This window comes from Saccopteryx bilineata, chromosome 5, assembly GCF_036850765.1.
Source record: "Saccopteryx bilineata isolate mSacBil1 chromosome 5, mSacBil1_pri_phased_curated, whole genome shotgun sequence".
Lineage (NCBI taxonomy): Eukaryota > Metazoa > Chordata > Mammalia > Chiroptera > Emballonuridae > Saccopteryx > Saccopteryx bilineata.
The window spans coordinates 20137012-20154214 of record NC_089494.1 but is presented as its reverse complement, the minus strand read 5'-3'; the positions used below and the strand labels follow the sequence as shown (position 1 = coordinate 20154214).

The following is a 17203-nucleotide window of genomic DNA, read 5'->3' as shown; positions in this document are numbered from 1 at the left end:
ACTACTGCCATAAAATAGGAGGGACAGTGGCCTCAGGACACACAGGGAAGTGAGATGGGTCCACTGCCTGGTCGGAGCCCCCTGAAATCCTGTGGTTCCTGGGTATCTTTCTCCTTTCTTGTCAAGACCTAGAGGAAAGACACTGTTTAAAGCAAGAGGCTCTTCTGACCAGGCAGCATTTTTGCTGTGGAAGGAGACTGGCTGCCCTAATGAGGGTGAATGATCTGGGCATCTCCCATGTTAGGGTTTGGTTTTTTTGTTGTTTTTTTTGTTTTTGTTTTTTACAGAGACAGAGAAAGAGAGAGGGATAGACAGGGACAGACAGACAGGAACAGAGAGAGATGAGAAGCATCAATCAGTTTTTCGTTGCGACACCTTAGTTGTTCATTGATTGCTTTCTCATATATGCCTTGACCGCGGGCCTTCAGCAGACCGAGTAACCCCTTGCTGGAGCCAGCGACCTTGGGTCCAAGCTGGTGAGCTTTGCTCAAACCAGATGAGCCCGTGCTGAAGCTGGCGACCTCGGGGTCTCGAACCTGGGTCTTCCGCATCCCAATTCGACACTCTACCCACTGCGCCACCGCCTGGTCAGGCTCCCATGTTATCATTCTGTATTAGGATTTTATTTAGATGCACACTGTAGAGCGAACATGGTTTCTTCTCTTGGAAAGTCATTTACCTTATTTGAGAGTTAGGCCAAAAACGTGTGAATAACGGTTTTGAGATGATACTAGGATGAACTAACTAGTTGTGGTCAGTAGGCTATGGACACAGTTTGGCAGAAGAAAAGGGAGGCAGTGACGGGTCCTGTGTGAGTGGTGCCCAGGCTGTAGTAACTGGGTATGCCTAGCAAGGCTGCGTTTCAGCCAATCCCGTGAGCTGGGCATGAAAGGCAGAGCTCTACCTGAGATGCCTTTCCGAAGAGCTTCCACATCCCTTGCCTCCTGGGGGTCTCACAGCAGTTCTCAGAGTAGTTATTGTCCCGTGTCTCTGGTGACAAAACCAGAGCTCAGGTAGTTCCTGTGGCCTGGCTAAAGTGAGTGGTGGGTCAGGGTCTCCCGGCTCTGGGAATTGGTGTTGAAGCTTCAGGCTTCATAAAGCTCACAGTGGTGACAGTTCCGTCAGCTTAGCTCGGAGTCTTCCGAGTGGGAGACTTAAACCCTTGCTTTCTCTTTCCGCAGAAAGGACAGCAGAAAGAAGCCCTCATTCTCTTCTTCAACAGAACAGCTGAAGCCAAGATCCCGTGTGTCATGTAAGTAGTCACCGAGTGTCAGCTTCTCTTTCTCATCTTAAAAAAAACCCCTATTATCTTAATCTACCCGAATGGCTGTACTGCTCTGTAAGGAGTGACCGGGATTCCAGGTGCAGCCGCCGGGAATATAGGGGTTGAGGCACCACGGCCTCCACCCCCAAGGCGTGCGCAGGGTGTGCTCGGGTCCTGTGGGGCCGGTCGGAACCAAGTGGGCTGGGGCTGCTGTCACTTAGGAGAAAGGTGGGAGGACCCGAACATTAGAGGGAAGACCTCCTCTTACAAGGAGAACTGTGCGCACTGGCCTGTAGGGAAATAGTAAGTTTCATGAAAGACCGAGAGCTGCCTTACGGTGCGTCTCTGGTCTCCTCCGAAGATGGAACGTTTCCGCCCTTGTTTGCACACATTCAAAGGAGAATTTCAAAGCTTGTTTGAAAGGTATGGGCAAGTGGGCATTGTCACACTGAGTTCTCCTTCCGCCTTACAAACTAAATCTGAAGTAATAATTTCTATTCTTAAAATTATTCACTGACTTTTAAAAAATCTCAATTGTCTGCCTTTCTTAAAGAAAAACCCACTCATGTTCAAATATCACTGTGGTGGAAACTTGGGGCAATTCTAATGGTGTGCAGTTTGCCTCATTTTTATTGTTTAACATTCATGCGAGACTCTAGCAGGATAATGGCCCAAGCGATTCAATTTCAATGAAAATGAAGCTGGTGTGGGTTAAGCAGTCCCAGATTGGCTGTGGGGACCGAGCTCCGTGGGCAAATGGAGACACACAGTCTACCCCTGCCTAAGCTGCCCGGCCTCCCACCCTCTCAGCCACCCACTCCTTGGCCTCCCAGACTCCCCATCCTCCCCGGACTCCCTGGACTCCCCATCCTCCCCAGACTCCCCATCCTCCCCGGACTCCCCAAACTCCCCATCCTCCCTGGACTCCCCATCCTCCCCGGACTCCCCATCCTCCCCATCCTACCCATCCTCCCTGGACTACCCATCCTCCCCATCCTCCCCGGACTCCCCATCCTCCCCTGACTCCCCATCCTCCCCGGACTCCCCACCTTCCCCATCCTCCCTGGACTCCCCATCCTCCCCGGACTCCCCGGACTCCCCATCCTCCCCTGACTCCCCATCCTCCCCGGACTCCCCATCCTCCCCAGACTCCCCATCCTCCTCATCCTCCCCAGACTCCCCATCCTCCCCATCCTCCCCGGACTCTCCATCCTCCCTGGACTACCCATCCTCCCCATCCTCCCCGGACTCCCCATCCTCCTCATCCTCCCCGGACTCCCCATCCTCCCTGGACTACCCTCCTCCCCATCCTCCCCAGACTCCCCATCCTCCCCGGACTCCCCATCCTCCTCGGACTCCCCATCCTCCTCATCCTCCCCGGACTCCCCATCCTCCCCGGACTACCCATCCTCCCCATCCTCCCCGGACTCCCCATCCTCCCTGGACTCCCCATCCTCCTCATCCTCCCCGGACTCCCCATCCTCCCTGGACTACCCATCCTCCCCATCCTCCCCATCCTCCCTGGACTCCCCATCCTCCCCGGACTCCCCATCCTCCCCAGACTCCCCATCCTCCCTGGACTCCCCATCCTCCCCGGACTCCCCATCCTCCCCAGACTCCCCATCCTCCCTGGACTCCCCATCCTCCTCATCCTCCCCGGACTCCCCATCCTCCCCATCCTCCCCGGACTCCCCATCCTCCCCGGACTCCCCATCCTCCCCTGACTCCCCATCCTCCCCGGACTCCCCATCCTTTCCGGACTCCCCATCCTCCCCATCCTCCCCGGACTCCCCATCCTCCCCGGACTCCCCATCCTCCCCTGACTCCCCATCCTCCCCGGACTCCCCATCCTCCCCATCCTCCCCTGACTTCCCATCCTCCCCTGACTCCCCATCCTCCCCGGACTCCCCATCCTCCCCATCCTCCCCTGACTTCCCATCCTCCCCTGACTCCCCATCCTCCCCGGACTCCCCATCCTCCCCATCCTCCCCTGACTCCCCATCCTCCTTGGACTCCCCATCCTCCCCTGACTCCCCATCCTCCCCGGACTCCCCATCCTCCCCTGACTCCCCATCCTCCCTGGACTACCCATCCTCCCCGGACTCCCCATCCTCCCCGGACTCCCCGGACTCCCCATCCTCCCCTGACTCCCCATCCTCCCTGGACTCCCCATCCTCCCTGGACTCCCCATCCTCCCCATCCTCCCCTGACTCCCCATCCTCCCCAGACTCCCCATCCTCCCCATCCTCCCCTGACTCCCCATCCTCCCTGGACTCCCCATCCTCATCCTCCCCGGACTCCCCATCCTCCCCGGACTCCCCATCCTCCCCATCCTCCCCATCCTCCCCTGACTCCCCATCCTCCCTGGACTCCCCATCCTCCCCATCCTCCCCATCCTCCCCGGACTCCCCATCCTCCCCATCCTCCCCGGACTCCCCATCCTCCCCAGACTCCCCATCCTCTCCAGACTCCCTGGACTCTCCATCCTCCCTCCTCACCCTTGGACATAGAGTGAGTTCACTGCATTATTCAAATCTAGGATTCGCAACAAAGGCTACTTAATGTGGGCCAGCTCCCTTCGCTCTCCAGGTACGGCCCTTTTCACTTATGACGTTATGACGAGACTAATGAAGTCCAGGTGTGTTCTTATGGCCTGGAAAGTTCTGTCTGAGAAACAGATCTGAACTGCCCCCACCGACCCATTTCTCACGTGCTGCAGAGTAACCGACGGCGAGAGTCAGTGCTGTTCCTCGCTCACTCTCGTGTCACCTACAAGATCCAGGTTTATTGTGTGCTGGGTCTAGAACCAGCCATTTTCCTTGAAATTGTAAATCTGATCATTTTGCCACCTTGTGAATACACTTGGTAATACTGTAGCTTGTCTTCTATTTAAGCTGCCATAACAAAAATACTATAGAGAGATAGACTCTGATGGTGTAAATGACAAATATTTCTCATAGCACTAGAGGCTGGGAAGTCCAAGTTCACAGCACTGACAGAGGCCGTGTCTGGTGAGGGTGATCGTCCCAGCTGGCAGACAGCTGCCTCCTGACTGTGTCCTCATATGGTGGGAGGGGAAGGCTGCTCTCTAGATCGCTTCTACAGGAGCCCTAACCCCATCACCTCGCCTAGGCCCTACCTTCCGATACCATTACATTTATGAGTTTTCGGAGGGGACACAAACATTCTGTCCATTATATGCCTTGTACATAGTTTTTCAAAGTTTTATTATAAATTATATAATGCTTTATCGTTTTCAGTAATTTTGGTATCTGTTAACTCATTTCACAATTACAACCTCTTTGTGAAACCAGTAGAATAAGTTATATTGGCCCCATTTTTAAAATGCAGAACCGAGTATGTACATTTCATGGAAATCTCTAGGCCTGAGAGTTACATAGCTAGGAATTGGAAATTAGATTATAAATCTTAAAACTCTAAATATCTCAGTTAGTTCCTTCCCTCCCTCCCTCCCTCCCTCCCTCCCTCCCTCCCTCCCTCCCTCCCTCTCTTCTGTTGTATGATTTCATTTTAATGGGCATCTTTCACTACGAAAGCCAAGGTCGTTATGGTAGGCAGATATTTCCAGGCTGGCAACTCAGGGACGTGGGGAAGGGCGGAGCAGAGAAGCCACGTCTGAGACGCAGAGGGCTGAGAGGTATTGGAAATGTCGGGCCTGTGCTGCTTATGAGCTGGCCTACTTGATTTTATGGCCTTGTGACTTTTTTTAAAATTTATTCATTTAAGAGAGAGATAAAGAAACATTGATTTGTTGTTCCACTTTTGTATGCAGTTATTGTTTGCTTGTATGTACCCTTACTGTGGACTGAACCTGCAACCTCGGTGCATTGAAATAATGCTCTAACCAACTGAGCTACCCAGCCAGGGCTGCCTTGTGCCTTTTTAATACTGCAGCAATAAACATTTTTGCTTATATCGTGGCAAATTTTATGTCTCTTAAACTAATTAAAGTAGATTCTCTGTAGCACCAATGATTCACAAATTGAACTCAAATCCATACCATAGCTGGCCATAGTGTTGTTTGAAAATAATTGTTAGATGCTGAGAACAGTGCACTTACCTTTCCACCACCTGCTTACAACAGGAAACCTTTTGAGATCTATCTGTTCTCTGCCCAAACACACCTGTGTGTGGGGATGGCTTCAGGCAGACCAGATGCTCTTCCTGTGGGAAGTCCTTCGCACTGCCCTGCAGGAGCAGTGACCTGTACTGGGATTGGGAGCCCTCTGCAGGGTATGATGACTGGGTGACTGTCCCCTGCAGCTCCTGGGGTAGCTGCCTTCCTTTTTAAGACCACTGCTAAAGATAAGGGCAGGAGGTCAAGGAAAAACACAGTGCTTGGAGGAGAGAAGTAAACTGAAGGGCAGAATAAAGACCAGGCAGATAGGTCCTTCACCCTATATCCCTTTGCCTCAGAAAGAATTCACTGGCCACTGGCTTACCTGCTGGGCCAGCAGTTGGCAGTGTGATGTGGGAGGGAGTTGGAGTGCTTTCCTGGACGGTCCCCTCAGTATTATTGCTTAGGTCTCAATATTACACTTCCAGAAATTTGATTACTGTCAATAATCCCTTAATCCCCGGCCTATGCATTTTTAGATCTATAGACAACACTTGAATTTGTATTGAAAACACATTGTAATGATGGTAGCAGCCAAAATGCAAACTCTTAATTATCTTCATAATCCCAGATAGTAAGAATGATTCAGTAACATATCAGAGATACATGAAACATAAGGATACTTCAGTTTTATTTGTATATATAAGATGACTAGAAACTATGGGAGAATTCTTTCTGCACGTCGCAGAAGATGGCTTGCTTCTCATCAAGTGACCTGGCGTGCGTGAAAGGTGGAGAGGTCAGCTCTTGGACAAGGGAGAGAATGGGCCAGGGAGGGCAAGTGCCCCAAAGGTGTCTGCTATAGGTGGTCACTTTTCAGTAGTTAACTTCAACTGGCTAAGGACGTTTAATTTGTGTTGTCATTGTCAAATGCAGTGAATATATCCTGGACCTACTGGAAAGTGGAAGAGAGAAGTTTCTAGTGTTTGCACACCATAAGGTGGTTCTGGATGCAATTACCAACGAGCTTGAGAGAAAGGTAAGCCCCTTGGAAACCCTCCACAGGATACCTTCATTGTTTGTGTTGGCTTCTAAGTTGTTCTGAGCAGGCTGAGGTCAGATCAGCAAAGAAGTGAGATAATGGTGTCTGGAAACATTGCTCAAGACGTCTGGAGAATTAGTCTTGCTTGTAGAACCACGGGGTTGGTCAAAATGTTTTCCCAGCAGTGTCACTAACTTCCTCCCTGCTCTGTGTGGATATCCCGAGAATCTTGCTTTGGGAACATCTCCCAGTGTGTCTTCCCTCATTCTGTGTAAATAATTAGAAAACTGACAAGAGATGAGGGAGAGAAACATTCTCCTGTGTGGAGACGAGAAGTTGTATGAATATCCCCTTCTCTTCATTTTGTTCCTCCTTGTTACTGACAGAGTGGCCGTGCACAAACCTCTGTACGGAGTTTTACGGCTCTCATTAAATCGTGTGAAAAATATCTAGAAGCATTTCCTAGGATATTCATAAAAACTTAACATATCATATTTTCATCCCCTTTTTCACTTTTGGTTAAATTTAGGATCATAAATAGCTTTTTTGCCTTCCATCATCTTTTACATTTATTTAATATTTTAAACGTATAAAAAGAGTATAGATGCTCTGCCCCTCCGGGGCGTCGTTCTGCCGCAACCAGAGCCACTCTAGCGCCTGGGGCAGAGGCCAAGGAGCCATCCCCAGCGCCCGGGCCATCTTTGCTCCAATAGAGCCTTGGCTGCGGGAGGGGAAGAGAGAGACAGAGAGGAAGGAGGGGGGGTGGAGAAGCAAATGGGCGCTTCTCCTATGTGCCCTGGCCGGGAATCGAACCCGGGTCCCCCGCACGTCAGGCCGACGCTCTACCGCTGAGCCAACCGGGCAGGGCCTCATTGTTTTTTTTAACTGACCGATTGTTGACTTTTTAGAGAGAGAGATCAATTTGTTGTTCCACTTATTTATCTGTTCATTGGATGGCTGTTATATGTGCCCTGACTAGAGATCGAATCTGCAGCCAGGGTGTATCAGGACAACACTCTAACCACCTGAGCTACCTGGCCAGGTGGAATCTCATTCCATTCTTATTTTAATATGCATTTCACTACAAGCAAAAGGTGTATTTTTAATGTTTATTGGTCGTTTCAGTCTCTGTGAATATTCTGTTTGTGTCTTTTGCTTCTTTTTCTGTTGGATTGTCTTTTTCTTATTGACTTGAAAATCTTCTTTATAAATTCTGAATATTAAACCTGTATCAGCCTGACTAAGCAATGGCACAGTGGATAGAGCGTCGGCCTACGACACTGGGAACCCGGGTTTGAAACCCTGAGGTCACCGGCTTGAGCATGGGATCATAGACATGACCCCAAGGTTGCTGGCTTGAGCCCAAGGTCACTAGCTTGGCTGAAGCCCCCTGGTCAAGGCATATATGAGAAGCAATCAGTGAACAACTAAGGTGCGACAACTACGAGTTGATGCTTCTCATTTCTCCCTTCCTGTCTTTCTTTATCTGTTCCCCTCTCTTTCTCTTGGTTTAAAATATATATATATATATATATATATATATATATATATATATATATTAAATATATGAAACTTTTACATATATATTGATATATATATAAATTATATATTAGTCCAGTTGTTATTTATAAGATTGAATAATTAGAAACCTAAATGTTCATTGGTATGTATACTGAAACAGTTGTCCAGCCATAAAAAATGATAATGTAGATGAGTGGTTTTTAACTTTGTGGAGATCACTTATACCCTTTAAGAATCTGAAATATGACAAAATTTGACTTTACTAGTCTTCAAATGAAAATTAAAATAAAATACTTTTTTCACCCTATTAAATCTGCAGAGGTTTTGAGAATATGTGGTTCTATTATATTTGGGAATGTGTGGATAGCAGTGCAGTGAGCTGGACATGCGCACACAGTACTTATTGGAAAGTAATTTGGTGAATATTAGGAGCCTTGAACTGAGTTTTTCCCTTTGCCATAGTACTTTAATTTTTAGTGGTCTAGTCCAGGGATGACCAAATAAGGGCAAAGAACCATGAACAGGTTTATTTTAAACCATCCTTCTAAAATTTTTTATTTTAATAGCTCTATTAAGGCATAATTACCATGCATTCAACTATTTGAAGTGTATAGGTTGGTACGAATCAAGATAGTGAACATGTCCGTTAGCCCCAGAAGTATCCTTGTGCCCTGTGTAATACTTCCTGTTTCCCCCACTCCTCCCATCACTGGGCCACCACTGATCTGCTCTTTGTCACAAAAGATTAGTTTGGATTTTTAGGGCTTTATATATATGGACACACACAGTGTGTACTTTTTTGTAAACTCAACCTATTTTGAGGTTCATACATGTTACTGTTCATACATGTGTATCAACAGTTCATTCCTTTCTATTGTTGAGTAATATTCATAGACCACAATATTTTATCCATTTAACTGTTGGTGGACGTTAGCCAACCCATCCTTTTTAAGTGAAAATTAGAAACCCCCCAAATATGAAGCTATAGATGAGTGGTTAAATTATACTGTGTTTACATATGAAATATTATACAATGATTAAAAGTCTTATTTTGGAAAACTTTTCAATAATTTAGTTCATTTATAATATAATGTTTGTTGAAGAAAAGCAGGATATGAAACTTTTATTTAAAACATATATACAGCCCTGGCCAGTGTTGTCCTGGAGCGCCAAGGTCGCCAGTTTAGACCCAGGGTCACCAGCTCCATCTGAGGGCTCCAGCTTGACCCCAGGGTCCCAGGTTCCATCCCCAGTCAGGTCACGTATGAGAAGCGATCAACGGGAGCACAGCTGAGTGGAACAGCAAGTTGATGCCTCTCTCCCTCCCTCTCTTTCTAAAAAAAAACAAAAAAAAAACAGAAAACAAACAAAAATTAAAACATTGAGAAAGGAGTAACAGGAAAAAAATGGACTAAAAAATGTACTAAAAATTTTATTTTCCTTATAATGCTTATCTTTATTATTAGGAAAACATTTTTTAAATGCCTCTTGAAAGTTAACAAGGTAAACTAAACTAAACATGCAGCTATCCTAAGACCCAGCAGTTCCCCTGGGCATTTAGCTCAGAGGAATGAGAACTCTTGTTCACGCAGAAACTTGTACACAAATGTACATAACATCCGTGGCTGGTTGGCTCAGTGGTAGAGTATCCCCAGTTATGAATGTCCTGGGTTAGATTCTGGGTTTCATTCCTGGTCAGGGCACAGAGGAGAAGCAATCATCTGCTTCTCCACTCCTCCCCCTTCTCTCTCTCTCGCTCTCTCTTTCTCTCTTCCGCTCCTGCAGCCATGGCTCAATTGGAGCAAGTTGGCCTAGGGTGCTGATGATGGCTTCATGGCCTCTGCTTCAGGTGCTAAGAAAATAGCACCGTTGCTGAGCAATGGATCAACGGCCTCAGATAGGTGGAGCATTGCCCCCTAGTGGGCTTGCAAGGTGGATCCCGGTTGGGGCGCATGTGAGAATCTGTCTCTCTTCCTCCCTTCCTCTCACACAAACACACAAAAAAGTACATGACAGCTTTATTTGTAGTGGTCCCTAGACTGAACCAACCCAGACGTCCTTACAAAGGTAAATGGTTAAACTGGTTCATAAAAACTGCAGAATAGTACTCAGCCAGGAAAAGGAATGAACTGTCTTCGCATGCAGTGACTTGGATGACTCTTCAGGGAGTGGTGCCCAGTGAAAACGCCTAACTCAAAAGGTTATACACCGCATGGCTCCATTCATATAACAGTCTGCAATGAAACATTTTAAAAATTGCAGGACTGGGGTTGGTAGCAGGAGCGAGGTGGGCGTGGTTATAAGGGGGCTACAAAAAGATCCTTGTGGTGTTAGAACAAGGAGGAGCCATGAGGCTAATATGAAAAAAATCACATGGCTGACAAAGTTGTGCAGAGTGTACAGTACACGAGTGGAAGTAACACTGGGGAAATCTGAGGAAGATCAGTCGAGTGTATCCAAGTCAGTATCTTGGTCCTGGTAAAATACCATAGTTTTACAATATATTACCATTGGGGGAAACCCTTGGTATTATTGCCTAACCCAGGGGTCGGGAACCTTTTTGGCTGAGAGAACCATGAACGCCACATATTTTAAAATGTAATTCCATGAGAGCCATACAGTGACCCATGTACGTTATGCATTATCCAATAAAAATTTGGTGGTGTCCCAGAGAACAACTGTGATTGGCTCCAGCCACCCGCAACCATGAACATGAACGGTAGGAAATGAATGGATTGTAATACATGAGAATGTTTTATATTTTTAACATTATTTTTTTTATTAAAGATTTGTCTGCAAGCCAGATGCAGCCATCAAAAGAGCCACATCTGGCTCGTGAGCCATAGGTTCCCGACCCCTGGCCAAAACTATTTGTGAGTGTACTATTTTCTCAACACAAATTTTAATTTGAAATAAAAGGAAAGACAAGACAAGCTGCTCCCACAGTGGTAACCAGTGACAAACGTGATGCTAGGGCGGGATCTGAGCCGGGGCCAGGCGAGGCCCTGCCCCGGAGCTGGCCTGGCGGGCGCTGGGCACCGGAGCCCACTGGCTTCCCTCCTGTCCCGCAGCAGGTGCAGCACATCCGCATCGACGGCTCCACCCCCTCGGCCGACCGGGAGAGGCTGTGCCAGCAGTTCCAGCTGTGCGAGAGGCACGCTGTGGCCGTGCTGTCCATCACCGCCGCCAACATGGGCCTCACCTTCTCTGCCGCCGACCTGGTGGTGTTCGCAGAGCTGTTCTGGAACCCAGGGGTAAGGGTCACGGTGACTTGAGGTCCCCGGGCGCGCTTGTGGCTGCGGGGAGGAAGGAGCTTGTGTCAGTCAGGAAGACGAGGTTTCTGTGCGCTGCCCTAGGGCCAGTCCCATCGCCTTCCATCTGTTTCTTAGCCCTCAGAAACATGTTTATTTTCGCCTGACTGGACGGTGGCACAGTGGATAGAGCATCAGACTGGGATGCGGAAGACCCAGGTTCGAGACCCCGAGATCGCCAGCTTGAGTGAGGGCTCATCTGGTTTGAGCAAAAACTCACCAGCTTGAGCCCAAGGTTGCTGGCTTGAGCAAGGGGTTACTCGGTCTGCTGAAGGCCCGCAGTCAAGGCACATATGAGAAAGCAATCAATGAACAATTAAGGTGTTGCAATGTGCAATGAAAAACTAATGATTGATGCTTCTCATCTCCGTTCCTGTCTGTCTGTCCCTGTCTATCCCTCTCTCTGACTCTCTCTCTGTAAAAAAACAACAACATGTTTATTTTCCACTGTCCGTCTCCACATAAAAGAACTGAAAACTCACTCCTCTATTGGCTAGCCGTCAGATCTTCACAACAGCCTCTTAGGTAGTAGTATCAACTGAATCTTATCGATGGAAAACTGAAGTTTTAGAAGGCTAGAAGGAGTCTTAGAAGTCATCTCTCTAAGCGGAAATTGAGGCACAGCTAGGTGCATAGCTGCCACCAAAGAGAAGCCCATGGCGGCAGCAGGCCGCAGTCCACCCTGTGTCCTTTCTAGTAGCCATCACTGGGGACTGCTTTAGCCACCGGGGCCGCAAAAGGGTGAGTGCTGTGGGTGTTCCTGGAAGGTGGTCATGGTAACCACTGACCTTATCTGGTCACCTTAGGGCTGTGGCAGCCGATAGAAGAGGTTTGTTTGGACTCTTAACATTTTCACCTGAGCTCCAGAACGTTGATTTCCCCTCGCGAGTTTTCCACAGCGCCGCTCTCACTGGCCACACACAGGTGACTGCTTTGATGATGGTGGACTTCGAGGTGGAATGCGTTCTCTAAGGGAAACATGCTTTTGCTTTTCATCATTCCTTGTGGGGCTTCCACCATATAGAGCCACCCACCTCCATCCCATGTGGCCTCTCCCTCTGGTGCAGTGACTGAGTTAGCCGGGATGGTCACTGTTGTCATTTCACGGAGAGAAGAGCGAACATGCCAGGTTTCTGTCGTGTGCCCTTCCTGCTAGCCTGTGGGCAGAGCCGCAGCTCACGTCCCTTCACAGTGCCCACCCCGTGCTCAGCACAGAGGGGCCATGCACAGCTGTCCAGCAGCAAATGGAGTTCCCCAACTGGTGTTTTCTTTGGTTCTGTCTTGTCAGATGACAGGTCATTTGTAGGTCAAGGGTCATGGGCCCTCTACCACGAGACATGGCAGTGAAACCCTTTGAGAAGAAGGGTTGTCGTGGGCCTTGGGGGCCAGGGGCTACCTGGTGTGCTGGGTTGAGCCGCTTCAGGCCTTGACCTACATCCACCCATCCCTGGGCCTCACAGGTGCTGATGCAGGCTGAGGACCGGGTGCACCGCATTGGACAGTCAAGCTCCGTGGGCATCCACTACCTGGTGGCGAGAGGCACGGCTGACGACTACCTTTGGTACGGCTAGCCGCTGGCCTGGCAGCTGGGGTTGAACAAGGGTGGACACGGATGGTGTATTTCCTTTGCTCCCTAAGGGCTTCTGCTTTTGCTAAGGGCTGCCTCCCACTTTCATCCTGACTGCATTCAGCTCCTTCCCTGTGTTCACTGGGGCCTGCGGGGTGCAGAGGAAATCACTCAGGGGTGAGGGGTGTGGCTCCTTCCCACCAGCCTGAGATGAGGGAGAACTGATGGTGATGAAATGTAGATCACGTGGGTAAAAGTTTCCAGCCGTGGAGGCACCTGCTGAGACAGGTGACAGCCCCCTCTGCCCCTGTATGATGTGCATTGAGACAAGAGGCGCCATCTTCAGCTGTTGGACCTCCAGGAGTGGCTCACGCTGGGCCAGGTGGTGCTTTAAGCTTTAACACAGCTGGGGCTTTGTGTCTGCTACCTAGGCAGGACTCCCCAGTGCTTCCCCCCCACCCCGCTTCCCCTGCTACGCTCTGCTTCCAGCCTGGGACCGAGGGGTCTTTCCTCCGCAGAGCGCGCAGGCTGTTCCTGCTCCTTCCTTCTCTTGGTTTGGTGGGTTTGTTAATGGGGCAGCTCGTAACAGCAGCACCTTCAGGGGTTTGTTGCAATGAGCAGCATTTATTTCCTACGCGTCTTCCAGTAGAAGAAATTTTGAACCTGATTACATGAGCCCAAAATTGGCTGGTTCCCAGTTAGAGGAGGCAGGTATTTCAGGTGAGTGTTTTGCCTTGAGAGATACAAAGGTGTGAAATGGTAATGGTGTCGCTGCCCCCTGAGAATGAGGAGGGTGGTCTTTAATCAGTCTGCAGTTCTGTACAGGTCGGATTCACTGCAGCTCGTTTCTCCCCAACAGGCCCCTGATCCAAGACAAGATTAAAGTCCTGGGTGAAGCTGGGGTTTCTGAGGCCACTTTTTCAGAAATGACGGAAGCCACTGATTACATCTATAAGGTAACAGCAGCACACGGCTCCTTGCCAGCGGGGCAGAAGGAGGCATTAAGTGGCCCGCCCAGGCCTTGGACCCTGAGCAAGAGGGATGAATCACTCCTGGGACCTCCCCCAGCCGGGAGCTGAAAATAATGGCCTGCGGTCCTCAGTGCAGGCGGCGTGTGCATCCTTATAGGTGATGGCGGGGCCTCTCCCGCTGCGGGCTTTCCCTCAGAGACTCTGATAAAACCATGGCTGCCGAGTGCCACCCCCCACCAGGCCACTAGAAACTGATGGAAAACTAACTCTGTGGCAGCTGAATTATTGCAAAAAGTACATAGCAGCACCACATAGCAGGGCTGCCACCAGCACATGTCCCCAAGCACAGAATGAGGGTGTTCAAAACCAGGTATCGATTTTATATAACTTATTTCCCCTCAGTCATTACTATTTATTGTGTATCCCATTTTATAGAAGGGAGAACTGAGGCACGCAGAACAGTGAGACTTGCCCACGGTCACAGGCCTTATAAAGCCAGCCCAAGGTGGCCGGCTTCCCAGCTCAGCCAGCCGTCCTTCTGTGACAGCCCCTCGTGTCATCTAGAAGGGAAAGAGGCCTGGGAGCACCCTTCCATGGCCAGGTGGGCCTTGTCGAGGTGCTGGGAGGAAGCTTGTTGGGCTCTGGAGAGGACAGCTGGGGCCCAGTACACCTGCCCTGGCCTGGCCCGCCTGCCCAAAGGCCGCTGCGGCTCCTCCTCGGCCGTGTCAGTGAAACTCAGTGGAGAGGAGCAGGAGGCCCAGAGACTTCCAACGGCGTGTGTCTCACCCACTCGGGTGGCTGACATGAAGGGTGAGGACTCGGGAGGTACTGCCTGCAGGAGGGCTGTTCCTGAGAGAATGGTTTCTAACGTGAGAGCTTGGACAGAGGTCTGGGCCTCACACAGGAAGGCGGCCTTGCAGTTGCTCGTCAGGAAACCCAGGTGCCACCTCCTTCCTGTGGAATTAGCCAGCGTCAGAAGCTCAGTTATGGCAGCAAAATCTCATAGGTGACACTGTGAAGACCTGATCTTCCTTTACGTGTCCTTAGCAACTAAACCCTTTATTCCGATGTAACTATTGGGATGAATAATACTCAAAGGTCCTATTTTTAAAAGGAGAATATAAATTATCCTCTTTTAGATGTAAACAGTTAAACCCATTTTAAAACCTCATTTTCAAGCTTTTTAAAGAACTCTCGAATTCAGTTAAATGGTAAATATTGTCACAGAGCCTTGGTTATTATATGCCCTGGGAAAAGAGAGACCTTTATTTTTCAAGGATTCTCAACCGTTGAGAATGAGTTCCTTTATTTAGTTGTAAATAAGCCCATTCACTCATATTGGCCTCACCCTCAGTTACTCTTAGTTAAGAATCTGCCTGAAGTACAGGTGGGACAACATTTATTAGTATTTATTTTGATTAATATGTCAATTTTTTTTTTTAAATGGAGCTGAAAATTTCATCCACTACTAGAGAAAGAAAATGTTGCCCCCTATATAGGAGACAAAAGCAAAAGAGGTCATGCCTCACTCAAATAGCCTGCCTTTTGAGAAGGGGTGTGGGGGACCAGTTGACCCTGGACTGGCCTGCTCTGAGTTGCATGTCGAATGCACATTGTCGGTTACTTCCACCCACAGCAGGCTACCTTGCGTGTGGCCTTGCAGTTGCTCAGATGGAGGGTGATGAGATCCCAGTGGGGACCCATGCACATTGGGGGGCTGACTTTAATGGTCTTCAATATCACTTCCCATATGGAAGGACAACCATTTCTCTCTCTTTTTTTTGTTTTTACCCAACGAGCAGAAGGGAAGAGAAGAGGTCAGACACTAAGGCAGTAAGGCTGCTTTAGTGACAGTTTACCGAGTGGGCCTGCGCGGGCTATGGCGCAGCGCCCGGCAACAGAAGGTGTGCGCCCCGCCCCTGTGTGCTCCCTCAGCAGCCGCCAGGCAGGACTCAGTGTTGGCGCCTCCGTTCTTTTATCTTTCCTTTTCTTTCTCCCATGAAGGACCCAAAGCAGCAGAAGATCTATGACCTGTTCCAGCAGTCCTTTGAGAAGGACGGGAGCGATAAGGAGCTCCTGGAGGCAGCGGAGGCCTTTGACCCAGGAAGTGCTTCAGGACCACCCGGAAGTGGTCCCGGGGACCTAGGAGACCCGCTGGAAGGGAGCACGCAGACGGGCAGCCCAGTGAAGAAAAAGAGATTTGAATTTTTTGATAACTGGGATAGCTTTACCTCTCCCCTATGAGAGGGGCAAAACAAGCATTTAAAAATCATGGAATTCATTAAAATAAAGTAGACATTTTGTTTTTAAAGCCTGTGCTCCTCTTGTCATTACAGATATGCTGGTCTCTCTCTAATCTGAGAGTTTCCAGGCCAAGGGTGTTTTTCTTTTCAACCTCACACTGTGTGGGTTTCTTTGGGTCTTTTTTTTCTTTAAGGATTTTATTTTATTGATTTTACAGAGGACGGGGAACAGAAAGAGGGGGGGGGGCAAGAAATATCAACTCGTAGTGGCTTCACTTCAGTTATTGCTTCCTCGTTGTATGTGCCTTGCCCAGGCAAGCCCAGGGTTTCAAACCAGCGACCTCAGTGTTCCAGGTTGATGCTCTGTCCACTGAGCCGCCTCAGGCCAGGCTGTTTCAGTCATAATTAACCTTGGCTTTCCTGGTTGAGAGAGAGGCAGTAGTTTGTAGTAGTGGTAATTCATGTTCGTTAAATGGTGAGGTGCTTCCTACACAACCCTCAAAATATGAGTTTTAAAAATTGATTGACTCAACAAGTATTCATAGAGCACCTAATTATGCCAGGCACTGTTCTAGGTGCAGACAGTAATTCGCCAAAAAAGGGAGAAAGTGTGCACCTTTGCAGAGGTTCTCATATCATGGAGAGGCGATAGTTCTGCATCCGAGGAAGAAAAGGTAAGGAGGTACGGGTTTAGAGCAAAGGTTGAGAAGCTTTTTCTGCACATAGCCAAATAGTAGATAGTTTTGGCTTTCTGAACCAGAACATCTCTGTTGAAACTACTCAATTCTGTGGCTGTTGTGTAAAAATAACCATAGGTAATCTGGAAACACATGATTATGGCTTTTCCATAAACTTCTGGTATGGACACTGAAACTTGAATTTCGTAGTTCTCATGTATCACAAATTATTACTATTTTATTTTCCATCACTTAAAAGTGTAAAAACCATACATAGCTCGTGGGCCACACAAAGGCAAGCAGTGGACAGGGTTTGGCCTACAGACCCTAGTTCGCTAACTCCTGGTTTAGAGCGGCACTATCCGGTATGGCATAAGTCACATATGTGATTTTAATTTTCTAATAGAGAATTTCAGAAAATAAAGAAGGATCAAATCAATATTTTATTTAACCAGACACATTCAAAATATTGTTATTTCAACATATAATCACTATTAAGAAATTGAGAAAGTTTACATTGTTTTGTTTT

At 48.7% G+C, this 17203-nt stretch overlaps 1 protein-coding gene across 7 annotated transcripts in view; it reads left to right on the top strand.

Moving 5' to 3' along the window:
* SMARCAL1 (SWI/SNF related, matrix associated, actin dependent regulator of chromatin, subfamily a like 1) overlaps positions 1–16065 on the top strand; it is a 59983-nt gene extending 43918 nt beyond the window's left edge. For all 7 annotated transcript variants that reach the window (XM_066280949.1, XM_066280950.1, XM_066280948.1 and 4 more), the window contains 6 exons: positions 1182–1252; positions 6279–6381; positions 10977–11159; positions 12677–12777; positions 13643–13739; positions 15759–16065. In XM_066280949.1, the coding sequence (XP_066137046.1) occupies positions 1182–1252; positions 6279–6381; positions 10977–11159; positions 12677–12777; positions 13643–13739; positions 15759–15998 (795 nt within the window). In that variant the 3' untranslated portion in view covers positions 15999–16065. The remainder of the gene's footprint in view (positions 1–1181; positions 1253–6278; positions 6382–10976; positions 11160–12676; positions 12778–13642; positions 13740–15758) is intronic.
* The last annotated feature ends 1138 nt before the right edge of the window (positions 16066–17203 follow it).